The sequence below is a fragment of the Leopardus geoffroyi genome, chromosome D1, assembly GCF_018350155.1.
Source record: "Leopardus geoffroyi isolate Oge1 chromosome D1, O.geoffroyi_Oge1_pat1.0, whole genome shotgun sequence".
Taxonomy (NCBI): Eukaryota; Metazoa; Chordata; class Mammalia; order Carnivora; family Felidae; genus Leopardus; species Leopardus geoffroyi.
In genome coordinates, this window is record NC_059329.1 from 101,208,815 (window position 1) to 101,232,662 (window position 23,848).

The 23,848-nt window shown below is 37.5% G+C and overlaps 2 protein-coding genes across 2 annotated transcripts; both read right to left on the bottom strand.

Moving 5' to 3' along the window:
* Positions 1–3,887: 3,887 nt before the first annotated feature.
* Positions 3,888–4,823, bottom strand: LOC123602656 (olfactory receptor-like protein OLF2). Its single transcript, XM_045487117.1, has one exon. It carries the CDS (start codon positions 4,821–4,823, stop codon positions 3,888–3,890), a length of 936 nt encoding a protein of 311 aa, XP_045343073.1.
* An 8,845-nt stretch (positions 4,824–13,668) lies between these two features.
* On the bottom strand, positions 13,669–14,604 carry LOC123602657 (olfactory receptor 5W2-like). The gene has a single exon (XM_045487118.1). It carries the CDS (start codon positions 14,599–14,601, stop codon positions 13,669–13,671), a length of 933 nt encoding a protein of 310 aa, XP_045343074.1. The 5' UTR covers positions 14,602–14,604.
* Between the last annotated feature and the right edge of the window lie 9,244 nt (positions 14,605–23,848).

The window sequence follows — 23,848 nt, forward strand, 5'->3', positions numbered from 1 at the left end:
GGGCAGAAGGAGAGGACAGAGGTTCAGAAGCAGGCCCTGAGGTGACAGTAGTGAGCCCGCTGTGGGACTCAAACTCAGGAGAAATGTGAGATCATGATCTGAGCCAAAGTCAGATGCTCAAACAACTGAGCCACCCAGGTCCTCCTATTTCCAATAATATTCATGTGAACATTTGTACACATGTCTTCTGATGGAGATACACTTTTTTGTCTTGTGTATAAAACCAGGAATAGGAAATGTGTGTGTGTGGGTGTGTGTAAAATTTATATTTACCCAATATTAGCATACAATTTCCCGAAGCAGTATGCCAATCTAGAGTTACACATTATTAGTGAATGAATCCTGTGTCTGTTTCTACATCCTCACTAATAGGTAATATTGTCTGTCATTTTCATTTTAGCTGTTATGTAGAGTCCATAATTGTCCTAATGACTAATAAAGTTGGATATTCAAGGAGCGCCTGGGTGGTTCAGTCGGTTAAGCATCTGACTTTGGCTCAGGTCGTGATCTCACGGTTCCTGAGTTCAAGCCCTGAGTCAGGCTCTGTGCTGACAGCTCAGAGCTTGGAGGCTGCTTCAGATTCTGTGTCTCCCTCTCTCTCTGTCCCTCCCCTGCTCATGCTCATGCTCTGTCTCAAAAATAAATAAACGTCAAAAAAGTATAAATAAATAAATAAATAAATAAATACATGCATACATACATAAAAGTTGGATATTCACTTTTATATGGGATGTCTCTGAAAGTTAAAATGAAGAATATGAAGAATAGAAAATCAGTTGAATGGGTCCACCTTAACGGGGTGAGGGCTCTTGCAATCAGTGCTATCTATCTGCGATCATTGCCAATTCAATTTCAGGTCAGATTAGCCTGGGATTGTACTGTAGTCCCATCCATCTGTTATATTTAAGATCTCCCCAAAGATAGAAGCGGGTTTATACATTATGCATTTATAGAATCATATCAGTACAAGCATGAAATGTGGTATCTGGAATACACAATAAAGATCATTCAGTTTAAAGCCCTCTTTTGACAGAGTGGAAACTGAGGACCAAAGAAGGAAAATGATTTGTCGAAGGTCACAATCACTGTGAACTGATAGAATAGATTCAGACCCAATTTTGCTACCATTCCTTTTCCAGTTCCCAGCATGTTTGCAGAGTTCAAGTTAGGTTAAATTTGCTGCCTCTTAAGAAAGAGCTACACAATTACCAACTTGTGAGAATTAGTACTCTTTTTATTTAATAAATTTCCCTAACCAGATTTTCCCCAGTATGGAGCCAATTGTTTCTATCATTATACATATTTTCTAATCGTTCATCACTGGTAACATTTATGTTTAGGGATGTCCATTCCTGATCAGAATAAGGAACCCTTGAGAAAAAAATAGACCTATAATATTGACTCCATATCTAGAGTCTAAATCTAAATTTCAAATAAAACATAAGAAAACTGAGGAGAGATCTTAACGAAAAGAAGAATCCCCTGTTCCTTTTCTTTGTTTGTTTCTTCTTTGTTTTACCTTTACACCTTCCCCTACCATGTCTCAGAATCCCAGAAAAAATATCACCCTGGAGAACAGAAGAGTCTCATTGTCCTACTTGGGCTTTGCTGGCAATCTGAAATGTTTTCATGGAAGCCCTTTACAATGGCACGTAGGTAGACCTAGACTGAGTGATTTTCAGGTTGTGTAATTGTAGCAAACATTTAAGAAAGTCCCTGACTTTTCTTTGGTCCTGCAAGAGCTGTTTTTATCCAGACTTACTGAAGAAATCACTTCAGTGATTTGATCATCAGCAAACTAAAGCAGAGCCAAGCTGCAAATATATTGGTAAACACCCAGGCAAGAGCCCTCTGGGTTAATTATTTTTCAAGTAATTTGCATGTCTTTATCCTTCCCTTGAATTTGGCATCCACAACAACTTTATGTGCTTACATATATGATTCAAAAAAAAATATTTAAGGCACATACTTGACCTCAGCAATTTTTTCTTTTACTTCCCATGTATAAACATTCAATAACAATTAACTTTTTGGATCTTTTTCATTTTTTCTTTACCCAGATGCTATAGTGGGGCTTGAGGAAAGAGATAAAAATATCCAGTCCTTAAACTCTGGGTATTCATTACCCCACATTGAGGGTAATGATTTAGGAAACAGAGAGTAGATTCAACAAACTTCCCAGGCTCAGGGTGGTGTGGGACCCAAGCTTAGCGAGTGCTAGAGGGAAGGAAAGCCCCTGGAGGAAGTGACTGAGTTGTGAATGGTAGCACTACAGCCCAGCCTTACTGGGTTTCTTTAAGTTCCACAGAAATGATGTGGTCCTGTCCCCCTGGGGACCCTCTAGTTGCTGATCTATCTGCATAGAAGGCTTTCTCCATCTAGTGCATCTGTCAGCTAATTCCTACTTATCTTTTAGATCCCAGATTGTTCCCATTACCAGGAAGAACTTTTCAACATTCTTCACTATAATTGAACATTGTACTTTGTTTGTTTTTATTTTATGGCATAATTACAGTTTATTATAAATAATTTGAACGATCATTTGATTAACATTTGTCACTTCTGATGAGAGAGCCTATGTAGGCAGGCTGAGGGCAAAATTGAGCTAACACCCCCCCTCCCACCAAGGTGGGATATGTGTGATATTCCACAGGCACTCCTGGCTACTCAAGAACAAAGGAAAGGAAAGAAAACAAATGGTTAACTGAAGGAGATCACAGTCAAGCAGGACATGAGTCTCCATGTCTTGATAGATTACAAGAAAAAGGCAATTTTATTAATAGCCTAATCTCCAGAAACCTGTAGACTCCTTTCCTGGAACCTCAAAATCACACCTCCATAGTGATATGGGGAACAAAGGCAAGAAGGAAATGGCAGGTAAAATTCAATCTCCTTATAAACTGCAGTCCATTGACAACTATTAGAGGCTGGCAGAGTAAAAAGTTTCTCCAGGATCTCCCTACTGTCTTGATGTCAATACTTTGCTGGAGGGAAAAACAACCTAAGCTTGACAACAGCTTGGCCTCCAGTATCCTGTGAGTCTTCTTTAGCATATGAAATCTTTTTGAAAACTTCCCCTTGACTTCCCCTCCCTCCTCTCCCAACTCCTAAGTATAGAACCAGTCTTTCCACAGGGTCCCAGGCAGCTCTTTCTGCCCATGGGTCCTGTCCCTGAGCTACAAAAAAAAAAAAAAAAAAAAAATCACCATTTTGTGCAAAGGACGTCTTCAAGAAGCCTTTCTTGACCTTCAGCTCTGGACCCCCACCATCACCCCAAAACTTCATCAGTTTCCATTAGATGACAAGATTCATTAATACAAAACTGTTAGATTCACCATAAGATACAAAACACATAGAAGTGCGTTACGTACTTAGAAAACTCTCACTAACATATAGGAAATTAGATTCATGCACAAATGAGAGATTGTAGAAACACAAATTGGGCAAACTAGGAGTCCATAAATTTTCCATAAATAAGGAATACCAAGTATAAGCTCAAGACATAAAATGAATCATGGAGTACTAAAGAAATGACACATTTGGTTATGGCAGGAACATGGTATAAATACTTGTTGGATCATACCACCTTTTTTTTTTAACATTTATTTATTTTTGAGAGACAGAGAGAGATAGAGCACAAGCATGGCAGGAGCAGAGAGAGAGAGAGACACAGAATCCAAAATAGGCTCCAGGCTCTGAGCTGTCAGCACAGAGCCCGACGCGGGGCTCGAACTCACAAACTGAGAGATCATGACCTGAGCTGAAGTCAACCGCTTAACCAACTGAGCCACCCAGGCACCCCTAGATCATACCACTTTAATCAAAACAGTTTTGAACTTCACAAATTATAGTGTAAGATTGGGAGAAAAATAGGTACATATAAGTTTTCAATGAAACCACTTTCTATTTTTAAGTTTTTTCCAAGCTTCTTTCACATCTTTGTTCCGCAGGCTACAAATCCCAGGGTTTAACATGGGAATCACAAGGGTGTAGAACAAGGAGGTCATTTTGTCTTGATCAAGAGAGTAGGAAGAACTCGGGCGGAAATACATAAAAAGCAGGGTTCCCTGGAAAATTGCAACAGCAGTTAAGTGGGAGGTGCAGGTGGAGAAAGCTTTGAACCTCCCCTCAGCAGAGCGGATCTTTATCACTGCCAGGATGATATAACAGTAAGACACAAAGAGCCCTGAAAGGGTAATCAGCTCAATGAAGCCAAAAATGGTGAATATCACTAACTCATTAACTTGGGTATCTGAGCAAGATAACAAAAGGAGAGGTGGGACATCACAGAAGAAGTGGTTGATCACATTTGATCCACAGAAACATAACCTGAATGTTAATATTGTATTTGCAGAAGCATCCACAAGCCCTACCATGTAAACCCCAGCCATGAGCAGAAAGCACACTCTGCTGGACATGTTGGCCGTGTAGAGCAAGGGGTTGCTAATGGCCTTGTACCAATCAAAGGCCATCACCGCCAGCAGTAGGCACTCGGAATCAGCAAACGTACAGAAGATCCAGAATTGCAGAGCACAACCATAGAAAGGAATTGACTTTATCTTGGTAATGAGGCCTACCAGCATCCGGGGTCCAATTGCTGTAGAATAACAGAGGTCACTGAAAGAGAGGTGGCTGAGGAAGAAATACATTGGTGTGTGAAGCTTAGAATCCATTCTAATTAACATGATCATCCCGAGGTTTGCAATAAGAATGATGAGATAAACAATTAGAAATGTGACAAATAGGGTCACTTTAATTCCAGGATTATTGCTAATTCCCAAGAGAAGGAATTCATTCACAGAAGAGCAATTTTTTCCATCCATTCTTCTTTATTCTTCCAAAATGCTCCCGAAATAATCAAGAAACGGTATATCAAGGTTTTAATTCCTCTTGAAACTCACAAAAATACAATCTATACATGAGAAAGGTTTTGTTTCAGATATTACATTCTTTATCCTCAGAAAATAGCCCAGAAACATTTCATTGTTATGCTGTTGACAAAATTAACATGTTTGTGATAGAATTTAAAGTTTGATTATCAATTTGCATATCACCCACCAAATATATGACTTGTGTGCACCTTCACTGCTTTATCTCAGCAATCATGAATGAAAACTCATCACAGATCAAACATAATATAAAAGTCACACCTAAAGGCAAAGCTGAATTTACAGCTTTATGTCTGAAAAACAAATATCAAATTGAGCCTAAAAGCGATTACACTTACTGTGTTCTTCAAAAACCATGATTTGTTCAAGCCTGTGTGTTAAAACTGGAAATCATGAACAGATCTCTTATTTAAACATCATGAGCACGAGTGTCTAGGTGGCTCAGTCAGTTAAGCATCCGACTGTTGATTTTGGCTCAGGTCATGATCTCACAGTTAGTGAGTTTGAGCCCCACATCAGGCTCCGTGCTGACAACACGGAGTCTTCTTGGGGTTTTCTCTCTCCCCTGCTTTCACTGTCCCTACGCTTTCTGAAAATAAATAAATAAACTTAAAAAATTCGTAGAAGAAAAAATAAAAGTAATGAACAATACAACATTTTTACTGTTTTGCCACATTATTATTACTTACACTCGAAATGGTGGTCTGGTACCAAAGTTCATGTAGAGGAAAAATGCTAAAAACAAATGAAAAGAGAAATAACATATACAATTACATCTCTTTGGATTTAAACCTAACTTTTTCATCAAAAATAGAGCTGAACAAGAAATTATAATTTTCATATATAGACTTCTGTTTGTTTATATAGTATGTGTGTGCATGTACCTGTCTTTCTATTGATATGAGAGAATTGGAATATAAATGATGGTCTTATTTTGCTTTGGATTGGAGTAAATATGGTATGTGGTTCATATGGGGTTAGATGTATATAAATTAGTATTTGCGTTGTGATATTTCAATTATTATTGTTTTTAAAAATTAAAAGAATATCTTAGATTTGCATGTACCCTTTCACACGATTAAAAAAAAAGTTTTTCTTCTTTATTTTGGTTTAGGTAAAACTATACATTTACTAATGAAAGTTACTCCAAGGGGAACTGGGTTGGCCCAGTTGGTTAAACGTCCAGCTCTTGATTTCAGCTCAGGTCATGATCTCATCGTTGTGAGATCAAGCCCCTTGTTTGGCTCTGTGCTGACTGTGGGGAGCCTGCTTGGGATTCTCTCTCTCCCTCTCTTTCTGCTCCTCCCCTGCTTGGACTCTCTCTCTCTCTCTCATAATATATAAATAAACTTAAAATTACTTCTAACCACCCTCTTTTATCAGAAGTACATATTTTTGCCATCAGATTGCAGATTATTACCCAAAGGAAGTAAGTAAAAATATTATTCACTTACAATGTCCTAAATATTTGATTCCTCATTTTTTCAAATGCAAGGTTTTTATTCTTTACTCTTTAAATTTAGTGACTCAGAAACCTACCTGTGATGAGCAAGTCTTTCTGTGCTTGCCCCTGGTAGCTGAACACTAGAGATTGCATTTTATTTTTACTCAGTGTCATTTGGGACTGAAATCTCTCAAGCCTTTGCCCTCACACTTAAACAAACATGTGATTAATTTGATTTCTAATTCTGCACTTTCCCTGGTGAACATAGCCGACAACTTCAGCAAAGACCAATTCTTTGCACTTGCACCAAATTGTTTGTTGTTAGGAAGGTGAGATGATTTTTGTAGTATGGTTTATTGCTATCTTGAGTTTATACCGTCTTCTTTCAGACTTCTAAAGAAATTCAAATTTAATTATTTTATCTCAAATATTCCTTTTGTTTAATTGATTAAATTAATAAATTTGTTAAATACAATGATTATTTTATTTGTTAATTATTTATTATTAATGATGTTTATCCTGGTTCTTTCACTTCGGAAAAAGTCTCTTTCCCCTTCCCACTTAGTAAGTATAAAAATCGGGGCACCTGGATGACTCATTTGGTTGAGCATCTGACTTCAGCTTAGGTGAAGATTTCATGGTTCTGGGTTCAAGTCCCATATCAGGCTTTGCACTGACAGTGCAGAGCCTGCTTCAGATTCTCTGTCTCCCTCTCCCTGCTCCTCCCCTGCTCACTCTCTCTCTCTCTCTCAAAAATAACTAAACATTAAAAAAATTTAAAAAAAGGAAGTATAAAATTCTTCAATGTTTATATTTTCATTAATCGTATTCGATGGCATTCTTTCAACCACATATTACCTAACAGGATTCCAATTATTTTATGCCTGTAACATCCACTCCATTCAGCACTTTTTCTTGACTTATTTTTATTTCATTCAGATATTTTATTTCATTCATTCAGATATTTCATTCATATATTTTCATTTCATTCAGTCTTTTACTCCATTGTAAGCTTCTGAGAAATAATAGCTACTCTTGGCTAATTTTTGTATACCCTGCAGCCCTAGTACCAGGACTTTCACAAATAATGCCTAATTTAATATTAGTTGGTATTTTAAGTGATTAGATAAGTGGGTAACAGAAAGAAGAGGAAATATGAGTTTTGCAAACTGTTTCCACTAATAGAGATCATAGGTGCATGTGTACATAGAAGAGGTTTTAGGGAACACCACAGTTTTATTTGCTTTTTTAAACAATTTGGTGTGCTTTATTTGTTGCAATTTTTACAAAGTTAAGAAGTATTAAAGTATAATTTTCTGTCCTTACCAAATATTGTTAAAATAGCCATCCTACCTAAAATATCCATTTTACAAATCTACATATTTAGAGCAATCCCTATCTAAAGTCCAACAGTGATTATCACATAAGTAGGAAAAATAATCTTAAAATTTCTATGAAACAAAAAAAAAAGCCAAACCAATCTTGAGAAAGCAGAACAAAACTGCAGGCATCACAGTATCTGATTTCATACTGATAATATTAATTCTTCCAATGTATGAGCATGGAATCTCTTTCCAATTGTGTCTTCTTCAATTTCCTTCATCAATATTTTATAGCTTTTAGTGTGAAATTTGTAAAATTATTTCACCTCCTTGATTAATTTATACCTAAGTATTTTATTTTTTTGTTGTTAAGACATTTTTAAAAAAAATTATTTTTCTGGCTGATCACTGTTAGTGCATAAAAAGAAACTCATTTTTTTGTATATTAGTTTTGTATCCAGCAACTTTACTGATTTTTTTTTATTAATTCTAACTGCTTTTTGGTGGCATCTTTAGGATCTTGTATATATACAATATCATGTCATCTGCAAATAAAGATGGTTGGATTTCTTCCTTTCCAATTTGGATGCTTTTATTCTTTTCTTTCTTAATTGGTGTGGCTAGGATTTTTACTATTGTTTTAAATAAAAGTGGCAAGGGTGGACATCCTTGTCTTGTTCTTCATGTGAGAGGGAAAGTTTCACCTTTGCCCTGTTGAGTATTATATTAGCTGTGGACTTGTTACATATGATCTTTATTTATGTTGAGGTAATTTCACTCTCTACCCAGTTTGCAGAGATCTTTATCATAAAAGGAAGTTGAATTTTGTCAATTGTTTTCGCTGAAGCTATTGAGATGATTGTATGATATTTTTTTAAATTGTTTTTAACGTTTATTTATTTTTGAGACAGAGAGAGAAAGCATGAATGGGGGAGGGTCAGAGAGAGAGGGAGACATAGAATCTGAAACAGGCTTCAGGCTCTGAGCTGTCAGCACAGAGCCCGACGCGGGGCTCGAACTCACGGAGAGCGAAATCATGACCTGAACTGAAGTCGGCGGCTTAACCGACTGAGCCACCCAGGCGCCCCTGATCATATGATTTTTATCTTTCGTTTTGTTAATATAGTATAACCCACTGATTGATTTAGGGATGTTGGACCATTCTTGCATCCCTGGACTAAAAACACTTGATTATGGTTTATGGTCCTTTTTTATTCACTGTTGAATTTGGTTTGTCAATATTTTGTGGATGATTTTTCATCTATGTCCATCAAGGATGTTGGTCTTTAATTTTCTTATAGTGTCTCTGCCTGGTTCTGGTATTAGGGTAATGCCGATCTCATAAAATGAGTTTGAAAGTATTGTTTCTTCTAATTTTTAAAGAGTTTGCAAAGAATTGTCTATGACATCTTCATAAAATTTTGGTAGAATTCACCAATGAAGGGATTTGGTGCTTAATTTTCTTTTTTGAGGAGGTTTTAGAATACGAATTTAATCTCTTTAATAGCAGTTGGTCTGTTCAGATTTTCTATTTCTTCATGATTCAGTCTCAGTCAGTTGTACGTTCTAGAAACTTATTTACTTTTTCTAGGGTGTCCAAATCATTGGCATATAAATGTTCATAGTAGTCTCTTATTGTTCTTTGTAATTGTTTGCTGTCAAATGAAATGTATCTTCTCTCAGTTATAATATTATTTGAGTCTTCTCTCTTTTTGTCTTGGTGAATCCATCTAAATATTTTTCTATTTTGTTTATCTTTCCAGAAAACCAGCTCTTAGTTTGATTGATCTTATTTATTTTCTTTTTAGTCTCTCTTTCACTTATTTCAGCTCTGATTTTTGTTAGTCATTTCCTTCAAATGACTTTAGGCCCAGTTTGTTTCTCTTTTCTAGTTCTTTAAGATATAAATGTAGGCTGTTTATTTAAGATCTTGGTTTTTCTTTTAAAAGTTTTTTTTTTATTTTTTTAATGTTTATTTATTTCTGAGACAGAGAGAGAGAGAGAGAGAGAGAGAGAGAGAGAGCATGAGGAGAGGAGGGGCAGAGAGAGAGGGAGACACAGAATCTGAAGCAGGCTCCAGGCTCTGAGCTGTCAGCACAGAGCCCTACACAGGGCTCAAACACTTGAGCAGCGAGATCATGACCTGAGCTGAAGTCTGATGCTCAATCGACTGAGCCATCCAGGCACCCCAAGATCTTTGTTTTATCACTATAACTTTCCACTTAGAATTGTTTTTGGTGCATTTTCTTTTGATATGCTGTGTTTCCATTTTTGTCTCAAGAGATTTTTTTGAAGTCTTTCTTGGTTTCCTCTTTAACCTATTGTTTTTTTTTTTTTTTTTTCAAGAACATGTTGTTTAAACTCTACATATTTGTAAATTTTCCAGTTCTTGTCTTCTGTTTGATTTCTAGTTTCATACTATTATGGTTGGAAAAGTTACCTGAATTGATTTTAAAATTCTGTGGCATTTCTTTTTTTTTTTAATTTTTTAAAAATATTTATTTTTGAGAGAGACAAAGTGCACACAGGGGAGGGGCAGAGAAAGGGGGAGACACAGAATCTGAAGCAGACTCCAGGCTCTAAGCTGTCAGCACAGAGCTCAATGTGGAGCTTGAACTCCCAGACCTTGAGATCATAACCTGAGCTGAAGTCGGATGCTTAACTGACTGAGCCATCCAGGTGCCCCCAAAATTCTGTGGCATTTCTGAATGGAAACCCTGTTGGCTATTGTAGTCAGATGATCTGGGAACACGTTCTTCAGATGGCAATTGCAAAAACTGGGGTGCAGACATGTGTACAAATTCCTTCCAGGAAGATACTGGTGACTTGGGGTTGGCAGGAGGGAGAGAGTTGGGGACATGTCCACAGGCTCCTTGGTGTCCAGGGAGGATCCCAGTCAGCCCCTAGAAGCATGCAAAATCAGAAGCTGGACCCTCAGTCTGTTAAATTATACAAATAAATCTCATTCAGGAAAAGACTGAGGAATGGTCTTTTCTATTATCTCTGCTCTGAGCCCTGGTGTGATAGCTGCATCTCCTATTTTATTTGCTATAGTCTTATGACTCTTGTGATATAAGACTCATTGACCTTTGGAGCCAGAGGACTTGGAGGCCTGTCTCTCTAGTGGGACTATTAAATGGTGAGACATTAGATGGGGGGGGGGGATATAAACCTTCCATACCTCATGGAGAAGCTGGTAGCCAGGAGTTTCTTCCCAATTGTAAATTTTATGGCAAAGTTTTGTCTTAGCTTTTTCTGTGATTCAGTGTGGTTATTTTTCTCATTTGCTCAATGTATAACAGTTGCTCAGATAGTTTCTTGATTTCTTTCAGAGGGAATTGTAGCATCTGTAGCTGTTAATTTGGGGAGGAGGGAAATTTAAGGCCTCTTATATGATCATCTTTAAAGACTTCCCCTTTACTCAAAAAAAAGCTACATTTGGACAATAATATTTTCTTTAAAAACTTTTTAAGTTTATTTATTTCAAGAGAGACAGAGAGAGTGAGTGGGGGAGGGACAGAGAGAGAGGGAGAGAGAATCCCAAGAAGTTTCTTCCCTGTCAATGTGCAGCTCAATGAAGGGCTTGAATTAACGGACCACAAGATCATGGCCTTCCCCAAAAGCAAGAGTCAGACGCTTAACTCACTGAGCCACCCAGATGCCTCCAGACAATAATATTTTCCATCAGTTATTGGATATATGTGAGAAGGATATGATAGAGGTTACAGAGGAAAGGAATGATGAAGGTTGAAGTAAGCTAGAGTACATAAAGTATTTTGATGTGATACTCCTTTTTCATGTAAAATAAATAAGATAGAAGAGTCATTGTAGGCCATCCACCAACAAATCTAAAAATGTTCCCCATGATGTGTTATTAAACCCCTCATATTCGAGGAAAAGAAGTCCATGTTTAATTAAATTAGTCAATTCTATATTTGGAATCCCATTCATAGGACTCAAAATTTCCTTCTCTTTACATTTTTCTTCCCTCTAGGTCAAGCCAGATCTGATAAAACTGCTATATGTAGGCCAAATCCGTCTTTGGATGTTGTAATGTATAGCTATTGAAAGGGAGAGAGACTAGTTACCTAGAAGACATATGTACATTCCCTGAATTACCAGCAATCTACTTATACCCCATTCATTTTTGGACAATGTATTTCAGACAGTGTTTTCTACCATGCTGCTGCTTATCAGTAACACTATTGACATAGTGTGTGTTAATTGAGAAAATACCATTCAGGTAGAAACACTTAACTCCTTTTATTAAAAACAGAAAATGTTCCATACATTTTTTTCCACTGTGATACTGTGTGACAGGTAAGGGGTCCCACAAATGCCCCTATGAAAACAAGAAAATCTTAGGTTTACATCTTTTCTGAAATGTTTTCACACAAAGGCATTTCTAAATAGCAAATGGAAAATCTAAGGCATTCAGTGACTTTTAATTTCTATGATTGCAATTGGTAACAGTATCCTTGAATCTTTAAATTTTTTTTAATTTAATTTTTTTTTTAATTTCTTAAATTTTTTTTTAGAAAGAGAGAGAATGCTAGTGGGGGGAAAGCGGAGAGGGAGAGAGGGAGAGAATCTTAAGCAGGCTCCACATTCAGTGGAACCCAATGCAGGCTCTTGGGATCATGACATGAGCCAAAGTCAAGAGTCAGACGCTCAACCAACTGAGCCACACAGACACCCCTGTCCTTGAGTCTTAAATAGTCTCTCAAATATATGCCATATCCATGTTGTCTCAACAAGCTAACTCATTGCTTTAGCCATCAGAAAGTTGAGCACAGACAGATGAAATTGATAGATACCAAGCATATACATGGGAAAATACTCTTTGCTTCTAATGTAATTAGTATGTAGCTCTTTATAGATCCATTACCTTAGTATCCACAACCATTTTATACACTTTTTGGAGAGTTACAAAATATATATATTCAAATCACTTATCATACCCTCAGTTAATTGTGTTACCAATGTCTAATAAGCTCTTAAAAATGTTATCTAATATTTCATTGGGTATATGTTTGTTTTGCCATTTCTTGTCTCTGGCACCACGAAGGCACTTTGGATAACAGGGATGGAATGCTCAATCCTTGAACAAAGAACACTTACCATCTTATTTTGGAGGCAATAAGCCAAGCAATATTAAAAAAAAAATGCTTAAAGGAGATCATTGTCTATGAATTATAAAAAGGGACATTTAACCAGAGCAGAGAAGGAGGAAGATAGGAAGGAAATCTTCCTTTGGAAGTTATGGAAGACTTGTGGATAATTTCAGTACAATGATGTAGTTTACCAAGGAACTTTACACTTCTCTTTATAACCTTTGCATGTTGGACTATTTAAATCCCAAAATGGTATAGAACCTCAGGACCTCTGTAATGTTAGACCCTCTGCCTAGAATCTTTTATTTTTCCCAGCTTGACTTTTTTTTAATTAGATCTGAGACTAAACATCATCATAGAAGGAAACCTTTCTTCTACACACTAGCTTTTGACATTTTTCTAGATTTTTAACTGCAAGCTCTTTTACTTCATGAATGTTTTAAGACTTATTTGGGTGCCCAGTTAATTAATGTTTGTTCATTCCTCTAGATTATAGGATTCATTAGTTTGGAACCTACTGTATTTATCATGAAATTCAAAATATTAACATGTATGAAAAGTACTTAGTGAACACTCAATAATAAATCCAAGTATACTTGTAATTAAGCTTACATGAAAAGCAAACAAGTAAATATATGGAAAATTAGAAGAGTCAGAATGTTTTGCACAAATGAGTTTCTTAAATAAATTGAAGGCCACAGTGACACATGACAGGTTTGAGGAAATACAGTGTCTTGTTATGGTTGAGTTTTAATGCAGATACTCATTTCTTTAAGTTATTTGAGAAAATACCATAATAATAAATACCGTAATAATAGATAAATCATACCATATAATTTTATGAAAACAACAATCACGATATGTGTGTGGGTGTATGCCCATATACAGACTATGAATACTTAAAACTGTATTTTGTTTTTCAATTTTTCTAAGGCCTTTTTTACATCCTTGTTCCGTAGGCTATAAATCAGTGGGTTTAACATGGGAATCACAAGGGTGTAAAACAAGGAGGTCATTTTGTCTTGATCAAGAGAGTAGGAAGAACTCGGCCGGAAATACATGAAGATCATGGTCCCCTGGAAAATTGCAACAGTAGTTATGTGGGAGGTGCAGGTGGAGAAAGCTTTGAACCTCCCCTCAGCAGAGTGGATCTTCAGGACGGATAGGATTATATAACAATAAGAGATAAGGACTACTGAAATGGTGCTCAGTTCAATGAAGCCAAAAATGGTGAATACTGCTAATTCGTTGAGTTGTGTGTCTGCGCAAGAGAGCAATAGGAGAGGGGGTACATCACAGAAGAAGTGATTAATCTCCTTTGATCCACAGAAACATAACCGGAATGTCAGTGTCGTGTGTATCAAAGCATCTGCCGTTGCCAGCACGTAAACCCCGGCCATGAGCAGGAAGCACACTCTGCTGGACATGTTGACCGTGTAGAGCAAGGGGTTGCTAATGGCCTTGTACCGATCAAAGGCCATCACCGCCAGCAGTAAGCACTCAGAATCAGCAAACGTACAGAAGACCAAGAATTGCAGAGCACAGCCAACGAAAGGGATTGATGTGTTTTTGGCTAGAAGGTCTACCAACGTTTTGGGCCCAATAGCTGTGGAATAACAGAGGTCACAGAAAGAGAGGTGGCTAAGGAAAAAGTACATTGGTGTGTTCAGCTGAGAATTCATTCTAATTAGAATAATCATTCCGAGGTTTGCGAGGAGATTAGTGAGATAAATAAGCAGGATGGTGGTGAATAGAGTCACTTTGATCTCAGAGTTGTCCGTAATTCCCAAGAGAAAGAATTCAGTCAAGGAGGAGCAGTTTTCTTTGTCCATTCTTCTTTGTGCTTGTTCTAAACTGCTTTCCAAAATGACCAAGCAAATTATAGATCAGGCTTTGGCTTTTCTGGGTACCCAAAACACCATAAGACAAAACGTGATTTTCTGTTGTCTTCTTTATCCTCAGAAAAGAGTCCGGTGAGTGTCCCTATTAAAGAAGCCTTGCTGTGTTATAAAAAACTAAAAATTTTGGGGATAGAAAGGTGATAAACTTGAATTCTAAATACATGTCATTCTTGAAATATGTTACTTGCCTTGGCTTCTGTTGTCCAATGTCAAGTAGCAGATCCAAATGAACTGTGAGTTCACTCTAGAGCCAAAATCATATAAAAGGAACTACAAAGTTTTTAGAAAGTGTCAGAAGATACTGGATAATATGAGTTGGACGAAAAGAAACAAAAATATAAGTTGCTTTCTTGAGGAAAGGTAATTGATTTTATCACTCACCGTGATACCGCATATAACAAATGAAAATTAGTATGGGTTAGATTTTGGTGTATGCTGACTTTAGTGTTTACTGAAATATGAACATGTTTTATACAACTATTCTATCACTCTTCCTCACTGGTTTGACACAGCGCTGAGAATCCATTTGTATGATTGACTTTTGCTGTAGGACAAATACCTTGAAAGACAAAGAGAGGTGATAAAACGAAGTGGAAACAACAGACTATCATGTGCAAATTTGCAGATCTTTGAATTTTCAGTTGTCTTTTCCATTAAAATAAAAAAGGCGAAGAAAAATAAGTGTTTCTGAGATACACAGTCTTCAGTCTTGAATTTATACACACACATTATGTATGTGTGTATCTGTTGAGAACGAAAATGGTAATGTGAGTGGTGGTCTCGTTTTTATTTTTCTAGACTTAAATGCTGTGGCCTGTGGTCTATATGGGCTTGGATATTAGTGTTCATAATGTGTTATCTCTATTATTTTTGATAAAACTAGAGCAAATGTGCCATTTAAATGTACAGTATCACTTACACAGAGATAGAAAGTGATGGTATGCTTATTGACCTAGAAGAAAATATAAATAGGGAAAAGCTTTACCACCCTTATACAAATGACAAATGAGGCCAAAACCACATAGGTCTAATAAAGAAATATCATTGTTTAGATGTTAGGTTGCAGAATTTATTTAACTGTCTTAAGCAGATATAAAATGATTCATTTATAAATTCCTTAATACTTGATTCCTAATTTTTCCAAAAAAAAAAGTAAGGTGTTTTCCAGTCTGTATATATTTTTTAAAAATTTGGTTATTTAGAAACCTACCTGAAATGAACGTCTTTCTGTTCTTATTTCTGGTACATGAACAATAAATAGATGGCATTTTATTTCTACCTTGTGACTGTTGGGGCTTTAATCTCTAAAGACTCTGCCTTTGCTCTTCTGGGTTATGTGAGTGTGACTAATTAGGCTTCTGCTTCTGTATTTCCTTCTCCCCCCTTCCCCCCAATGAATGCTGCATCAAAGGCTGAACTTTCAATTCTTCACTCCTTAACAAATTGATCAATGTCAGAAGTTTACCAGAATTTATTCTAAGTCTATGCTTATGGTTACTATGAATCTACACCCTCCTTCAGTGAAATTGATGTCTAATTAAATTCAAATAGATTTTCTACTTAGTATTATTTTCAGTTCCTTTTCATTGTTCGCTCTGTTTCTTCCATTTCTGAAACATCCCCTTTACCTTCCATTTAGAAACATGATAATCCTGTATGTTGTTTTTTTCATTAGTCATTGTTTGGTTCCTTTCTCATAAGTACACGCCAACAACTCCCATTTCAGTGATTTTTTGACTGTGTACAGGTGGAAAACCTTTGCCTTCTAGGTTCTTTCAGTGGTCTAATAATTAAATTGACATAAGACAGGTTAGCAGGAGAAAAACAAACTTAACTTCCTGCATATGGAAGCCCCATAAAATATATGACACTCAAAGAAGTGACCAAATCAAGCAGCTTTTATACCTTTTAGACAAGGAAGTGGTAAATTCGTGAAGAATTGACAAGACAAAGAGGTTTGACCTTGGGGTAGTAAATTAGTGTGGAATTAAGAAGGTTTTTTGTTTTTTTGTTTTGTTTTGTTTTTTTTTTTGTGTGTGTGTGTGTGTGTAGTCTTTATGGCCCTAAATTCCCTCTCTCTGATGATAAGGATGCTACTTTATCTCCTTTTACAGGGAGTGTACTTTTCCCATGGTGGATTAGCTTCCTGCTTTCAGAGCCGGATTCTTCCCGGCTTTCAACTGTATAACATCTACTACACCTAGTACATTCTTCATCAAGTTATGTGCTTTATCTATTTATACATACGTCTTTTCACATTCCTACAACCTTTAGCATAGGATATGCATGAGTAATGAGCCAGTAAATGTGGGGTATTGAACATTTTCCTGTTGTTAGGCTAGTGGATGTTCAACAAAGAGGAGTAATAAACAACCTTTCTACGTACATAACTCACCTGTACAAGGATGATTTTTTATTTAAAAAATGTGTTGGGATAATGCTTTTGAAACAAAGCCAACTTCTGTTTATTGAAAAATAAGTTTTGTGTGCCATTATTCATGGCAGTACTTTCAGAATTGAGAGAAACGGAGATGAGAAATTTGTGCCTACCCAAATCCCACTGGTACAGATACAAATGTAATGCTCCACCTTCCTGTATCTTGGTCAACCATGTTGGTCCCTGAATGTTCTTTGGACTTCTTCGCTGGGACAGGGAGTTAAAACCTGTGTTCCCATTTTTCTGCCCTATAAAACATCTCAACTCTCTCTTCTAGAAATGTACTTTTTTAGCACTCAATTTGTAATGGAAAAGGTATGGAGATCTTACCAAATTATTTGTGGTTTTCATATATTATTTAGCTTATCCATATATATCATCGTATATTTCTAGCATTATCTTGTGTTTCCTGAGCTGTCTTTAGCAACCTCATTATACTTATACTGAAAGTGGGATCCAGAAATAATCAGTAACGTTCTGGAATTTCATAAACATTATATTTTTAAGACTCAAAGAACTTGCCCTTACTAGTTTTTTGACTACAGGGTAATGAACTTCAAGGCATTATGCTAAGTGAGATGAGCCAGACAGAAAAAGACAGACACTGTATGGTATGATTTATGAGTCTAATCTAAAAAAGCCAAACTCACAGAGACTTGTAGAGTGTAGAATGATATTTACCAGGGGCAATGGGGGTATGGGAATTGGGAGATGTTGGTCAAAGAGTACAGACTTGAAGTTATAAGATGAATACATTCTGAAGATCTAATAAACAACATTGTGATTATAGTTACAATATTGTATTAGATACTTTGAAGTTGCTATGAGAGTAGATTTTAAATGTTCTCACTACAAAAAAAAAATAATTACATGATGGGATGCAGGTGTTATTAATGCTATGGTGGTAATAACTCCAATATATAAATGTGTCAAATAAACACTGCATTTCACAAATCTAAGGAGCCAAGAAAATAAATAAATGATTCCCCTGAGGTTGTGCAAACAGGCAATCTTGAGGAACACTCTGTATTGGCCCTGTCCTGAGTGACATTTTATAATAGATGAATTATTGCAGGATGCTGGTCAGTACAGATGCTTATGTGTTGTTAAAGAGTACTTTTGGTTATAACTTAAATAATGTATTCTTGCTCTATATTTTGCCTTATTGCAGTTAATTTCTTTCTTTAAAAAAATCCAGTGAATGCCAAATCTGTGTGTTCAATTAATAATTGGTGTTACCCAAGAACGTGTTTTTTTTTTTTTTTTTCCCAAACTCATTTTCTCATCAGATGCTTCTCTGTCTCCAGGGAAAACAAATTTCTTCAGGTTGCACTCAGTGTAGATGGAACCTAAATTTACCTTCTTCAACTTGACTGCCCCTGTGGACCAGTTAGTCTAACTTCCTTCCAAAGTTTTCCATTAAAATCTGAGCCTTAGTGATTATATTATTATTACAAATGGGATGATTACCATCCTAAAGGGATTTGTTTTTAATTGAAGTTGGCTTTCTCACATTACGAAAAATTGGCAGTTGGAATTTAAGACATGAGACACAAGCAAATGGGAAAAAAATCTGTGTCTACATGACTTCCCTGATGCCACTGAGCTTCTATATGTAATCCTATAAAGGCAGCTGTCTACTTAAAAAATCCTGTCTTTAGAAAATAGTTGTATGGCCCTGGGGGCCTGGGAGGCTCAGTTGGTTAAGTGTGCGACTTCGGCTCAGGTCATGATCTCACGGTTCCTGGTCTTGAGCCCTGTTTTGGGCTCTGCAATGGCAATATGGAGACTGCTTGGGATTCTCTCTCTCTCTCTCTCTCTCTCTCTCTTTCTCTCAAAATAAGTAAATAAATGTAAATGAGATAAGATAAGATAAGATAAGATAAAAAAGAAGATAGTTGAATGGCCCTGAGTCATGTGTCACTATGAAAAAGTTTTATGCATGATAATGGCAGCAGGGAAAACCAGGTTCACTAAGTCCCTTTGTTGCTTTAAACAGGATTTGGAGTGCTTATGGATTGAATAAGACATCTTTGCTTTTTTCAACAACAAAAGATATAATTATTTACTGAAATATCTTCTGAGAGTTTTTCCATTCATTTTTAAAAATAGACCAGATTTGGGGCTCCTGGGTGGCGCAGTCGGTTAAGCGTCCGACTTCAGCCAGGTCACGATCTCGCGGTCCGTGAGTTCGAGCCCCGCGTCAGGCTCTGGGCTGATGGCTCAGAGCCTGGAGCCTGTTTCCGATTCTGTGTCTCCCTCTCTCTCTCTGCCCCTCCCCCGTTCATGCTCTGTCTCTCTCTGTCCCAAAAATAAATAAACGTTGAAAAAAAAAAAAAGAAATACAATTGCTGAGAAGTCTGTTTTGCTTGCTGTTTGCTACGAGCATTGTGAGACCTTTCCTGAATGTAACCCGCTGTGTAGTAGAATGGGTTATAAAACTTCCTAAATGTAGTCTGATATGTAATGGAATGAGTAATTGTACATAAACTAACCGGCATTTCTCGCTTCTGTAAACCTGCTTGCTTAGCACATTCCTCACCTACCCCCTTCCCCCTTCCCCCTTTTTTCCTCCTGCCACAAGTAACAGACAAAGCCTTCCGGCCAAAGGACAGACAAAGGACGCCCAATCAGAGAACAACAAATGTCCTTACTTTAAAATCAACTAATCAGGCCCCTCATAATTTGAAACCTCACCTGTGCTATTTGTCTCTGTCTATAAAAACGCTGTACCAACCCTGATCGAGGCCTCTTAGCGTCACCGGCAACGAGTGCGCAGAGGTCCAGGTTCGAACCTGCAATAAACGACCCTTGCCACTTGGCTTTGACTTACGACTCTGGTGGTCTTTTGTGGGAGGTTTTGGAACTTCAGGCATTACACCTGTACCATGTCTGAGAATGTCAGAAAGAATATCACCCTGGACAAAAGAGGAGCCTCGTTGTCCTACTTGGTTTTTACTGGAAATCTGAAGTGTTTTCACCAAAGCCTTCTACAATGGCACCTAGGTAGTCTTAGCCATTGAGTGACTTTTAGTTTATGTAATTGTAGCAGACATTTAAGAGTGCCCTGATTCTCGTCTGGTCCTTCAAGTGCATGCCCTTGTCCCTGCTTACTGAACGTGATACTTCAGTGATTTTGGTACAGGCAGGTCACAGCCAGAACCAGAAGGGAGTCCCAGGAGATGGGTCCTTGGCTTTACACAGAAAAGCAATCAAACCTGAGCCAGCAGGAAGTGAAAGCAGAGTTTATTGAAGATATATATAGATACCGATGGAACACCTAGGGCACTTGGAAAGGAAAAGAGGGAGTCTCATCTTTGCTTGAGGTCTGGGGTTTTTATTGCCGGTTGTGGTCTGCTGCACGTGTCTTCTCAGGCATCCAGAAGCTGGTACGAACAAGGATAGGGTCCAGGTTTTTTTCAGAAATCACTCATTCCCTGAAACCAGGCGTCTTGGTCTCAAGAGAACTCCAGTGGCCTGGAGTAGGCCTATGATGGCTCTGCTCAGTCTTTCCTTAGATATAATCTACTATGCTGGAAGCCTCCAAAGATATCATTATATCCTTGTCCCTTACAAGGAGGGCATATGTTATTTACATTACAAGGCATGTGTAGATGGGGTGGGGGGCAGGTGCTCGCAAGAATGGAAGCCGGAAAAGAAGCAGCTTTTTCTCTCACGGGGTCCCTACCAATTCCCTGTCTCAATGTGATCATGCACAAACTGGAGCAGAACCAAATTAAGTTGTCAAATACCTTGTGAACGCCCAGATAAGAGTTCCTTGGTTTAATTATTTTCCCAAGTAACTTATATGCCTTTAAGCTTCCCTTACGTTTAGCATCCACAACTACTTTACGTACTTAACGTATATGATACAAAAACGTTCTTAAGGCACATACTTGACCTCAGCGATTTTTTTCTTTTACTTCCCATGAATAAACATTCAATAACAATGAACTTTTTGCATCTTTTTTTCATTTTTTCTTTACCCAGATGCTATAGCGGGGCTTGAGTAAAGAGATGAAAATACCCAGTCCTTAAACTCTGAGTATTCATTACCCCACCTTGAAGGTAACGATTTAGGAAACAGAGTAGATTCAACAAAGTTCCCAGGCTCAGGGTGGTGTGGGACCCAAGCTTAGCGAGTGCTAGAGGGAAGGAAAGCCCCTGGAGGAAGTGACTGAGTTGTGAATGGTAGCACTACAGCCCAGCCTTACTGGTTTTCTTTAAGTTCCACAGAAATGATGTGGTCCTGTCCCCCTGGGGACCCTCTAGTTGCTGATCTATCTGCATAGAATGCTTTCTCTATCTAGTGCATCTCTCAGCGAATTCCTACTTATCTTTTAGATCCCAGACTAATTGTCTGAATTTGCAAAAATTACTTTTCAACTTCTGTTTCGCTTTGGGAAGCAAATTAATGCTCAGAGACTGGTTTGTCTTTGCCAGCAATGTATTTAACGTAGGTTCACGGTGGGAGTTTCACTAGGCAATAGCATACACGATAATGTCTCCAAATAAGCCAATAAAGGATAATATACTCCAGTGAATGATAGATTAATCACACTAGTGCTCCAGGCAGGGAGAGATGAAAGGAATGGGGTTCAAATGTAGTCGAAGTGCACCTTTAGGGGAGCTGGTACTCAGGAGAGACGGTTCAGCCAATCCTGAGCTGACGTCCGGTTGCCAGTGCAAAAGTAACAGTCCCTTGTTGCTAGAGCACGTTACTAGGGAATGACAGAATCACTCATCATGAGCATCATGGGCAGGATGATTTTCTGCACAGGCTGCTGCTACCTGGCTATTGGCTTTTGCCACCGCCAGTGGAAGAGTCACCGTTACCAGGCAGGAGCTTATTGACTTGAGGTCATTGGAGAGATATTATTTTAATTAAATTTAATTTTTTAAAAAAATTTACTATTGAGTATAGTTGATGTGCAATGTTATATCAGGCTCAGGTGTGCAGCATAGTCATGTGACTACTCTGCATTACTCAGTGCTCGCACTAAGTGTAGTCATCATCTGTTGCCGATACAGTTACTACAATATGAATGGCTATATCACCTATGCTGTATTTTTTTCCTCCCTGTGACTTATTTATAACTGGAAGTGTGTACCTCTTAATCCCCTTCACCAATTTTGCACACCTCCCCCGCCCCCACTTCCCCTCTGGCAAACAACAAAACTCTGCATTTATGAGTTTCTTGTCTGCCTTTTGATTGCCTGTTTATTCACTTGTTTTTTGAGATTCCATGTATACATGGAATCATATGGTATTTGTCTTTCCCTGTCTGAGTGACCTCACTTAGCATAACGTCCTCTATGTCTGTCCATGTTACTGCAGGTGGCAAGATCTCATTCTAGTTTACAGCTGAATAATATTTCATTGTATATATACACCACACCTTCTTTATCCGTTCATTTATTAATGGACACCGGCTTGCTTTCATGCCGTAGTTATTGTAAATAATGGTGCAATACACATAGAGATATATATTGTAGACTTGCTCAGACAGAACACTCTTAGGTGGTCCTCACAAGAATCAATATTTAGAGTCTAAGTACTCCTCTGCCATAGTTGATTCTTCATGTGTGTTTATTAATAAGCTCCCAGTGGGGCCCTTCATCAGTTGAACTACTGAGTTATTATCAGTAGAAACATATGAGATAACAAAATCCTGAAAAACCTATTTCATCCTTATATCCTGATATATCCTTATATCCTTTTGATATCCTTATATCAAAACAACTTTACTCTCAAAAACATTTTATTTTGTCATAAACAAGTGGATTTGAAGTCATCTCAAACAACAATTTCCTTCACTATATTTGAAAAATGTACTTTGGTTTTGTAGTGTTTAGCATTTCTTTCTTTCTTTTTTTTTTTACATTATGGGTAATTATAGTTTTCTAAATAATCTAAGTGTTAATTAAAATTGTAACTTCCATTAGGCAATGAGATTTATTAGTAAATAAACTGCTGGATTCACCATGAAATTCAAAGCACATAAATGTACTTAGAAAATACTCAATAGCATTTAGAAAATTAAATTCATACACAAATGAAAGACTGAAGACAAAAATTTGGCAAACTTGGAATCTGAAAATTCCACACAAATAAGGAGTACCAACATAAATTCAAGATATAAAATGAAGCCTGGAGTATTTAGGGAATGACACATTTTGGCATGATTGGTACATGTTATAAATACTTATTGAATCACACGATTATAGCCAAAACAATTCTGATTTCCATTGTAATGCCCGATGTTCTAAAACCTCCCACAAAAGACCACCAGAGTCGTGAGTCAAAGCCAAGCGGCAAGGGTCGTTTATTGCAGGTTCGAACCTGGACCTCTGCGCACTCGTTGCCGGTGACGCAAAGAGGCCTCGATCAGAGTTGGCATAGGGTTTTTATAGACAGGGACAAACAGCATAGGTGAGGTTTCAAATTATGAGGGGCCTGATTAGTCGATTTTAAAGTACGGACATTTGTGGTTTTTTGATTGGGCGTCCTTTGTCTGTCCTTTGGCGGGAAGGCTTTGTCCGTTACTTGTGGTGGGAGAGAAAAAAAAGGGGGAAGGGGATAGGTGAGGAATGTGCTAAGCAAGCAGGTTTACAGAAGCGAGAAACGCCGGTTAGTTTATGTACAACCACTCATTCCATTACATTTAGGAAGGTTTACAACCCATTCTACTACACAGCGGGTTACATTCAGGAAAGGTCTCACAATGCTCATAGCAAACA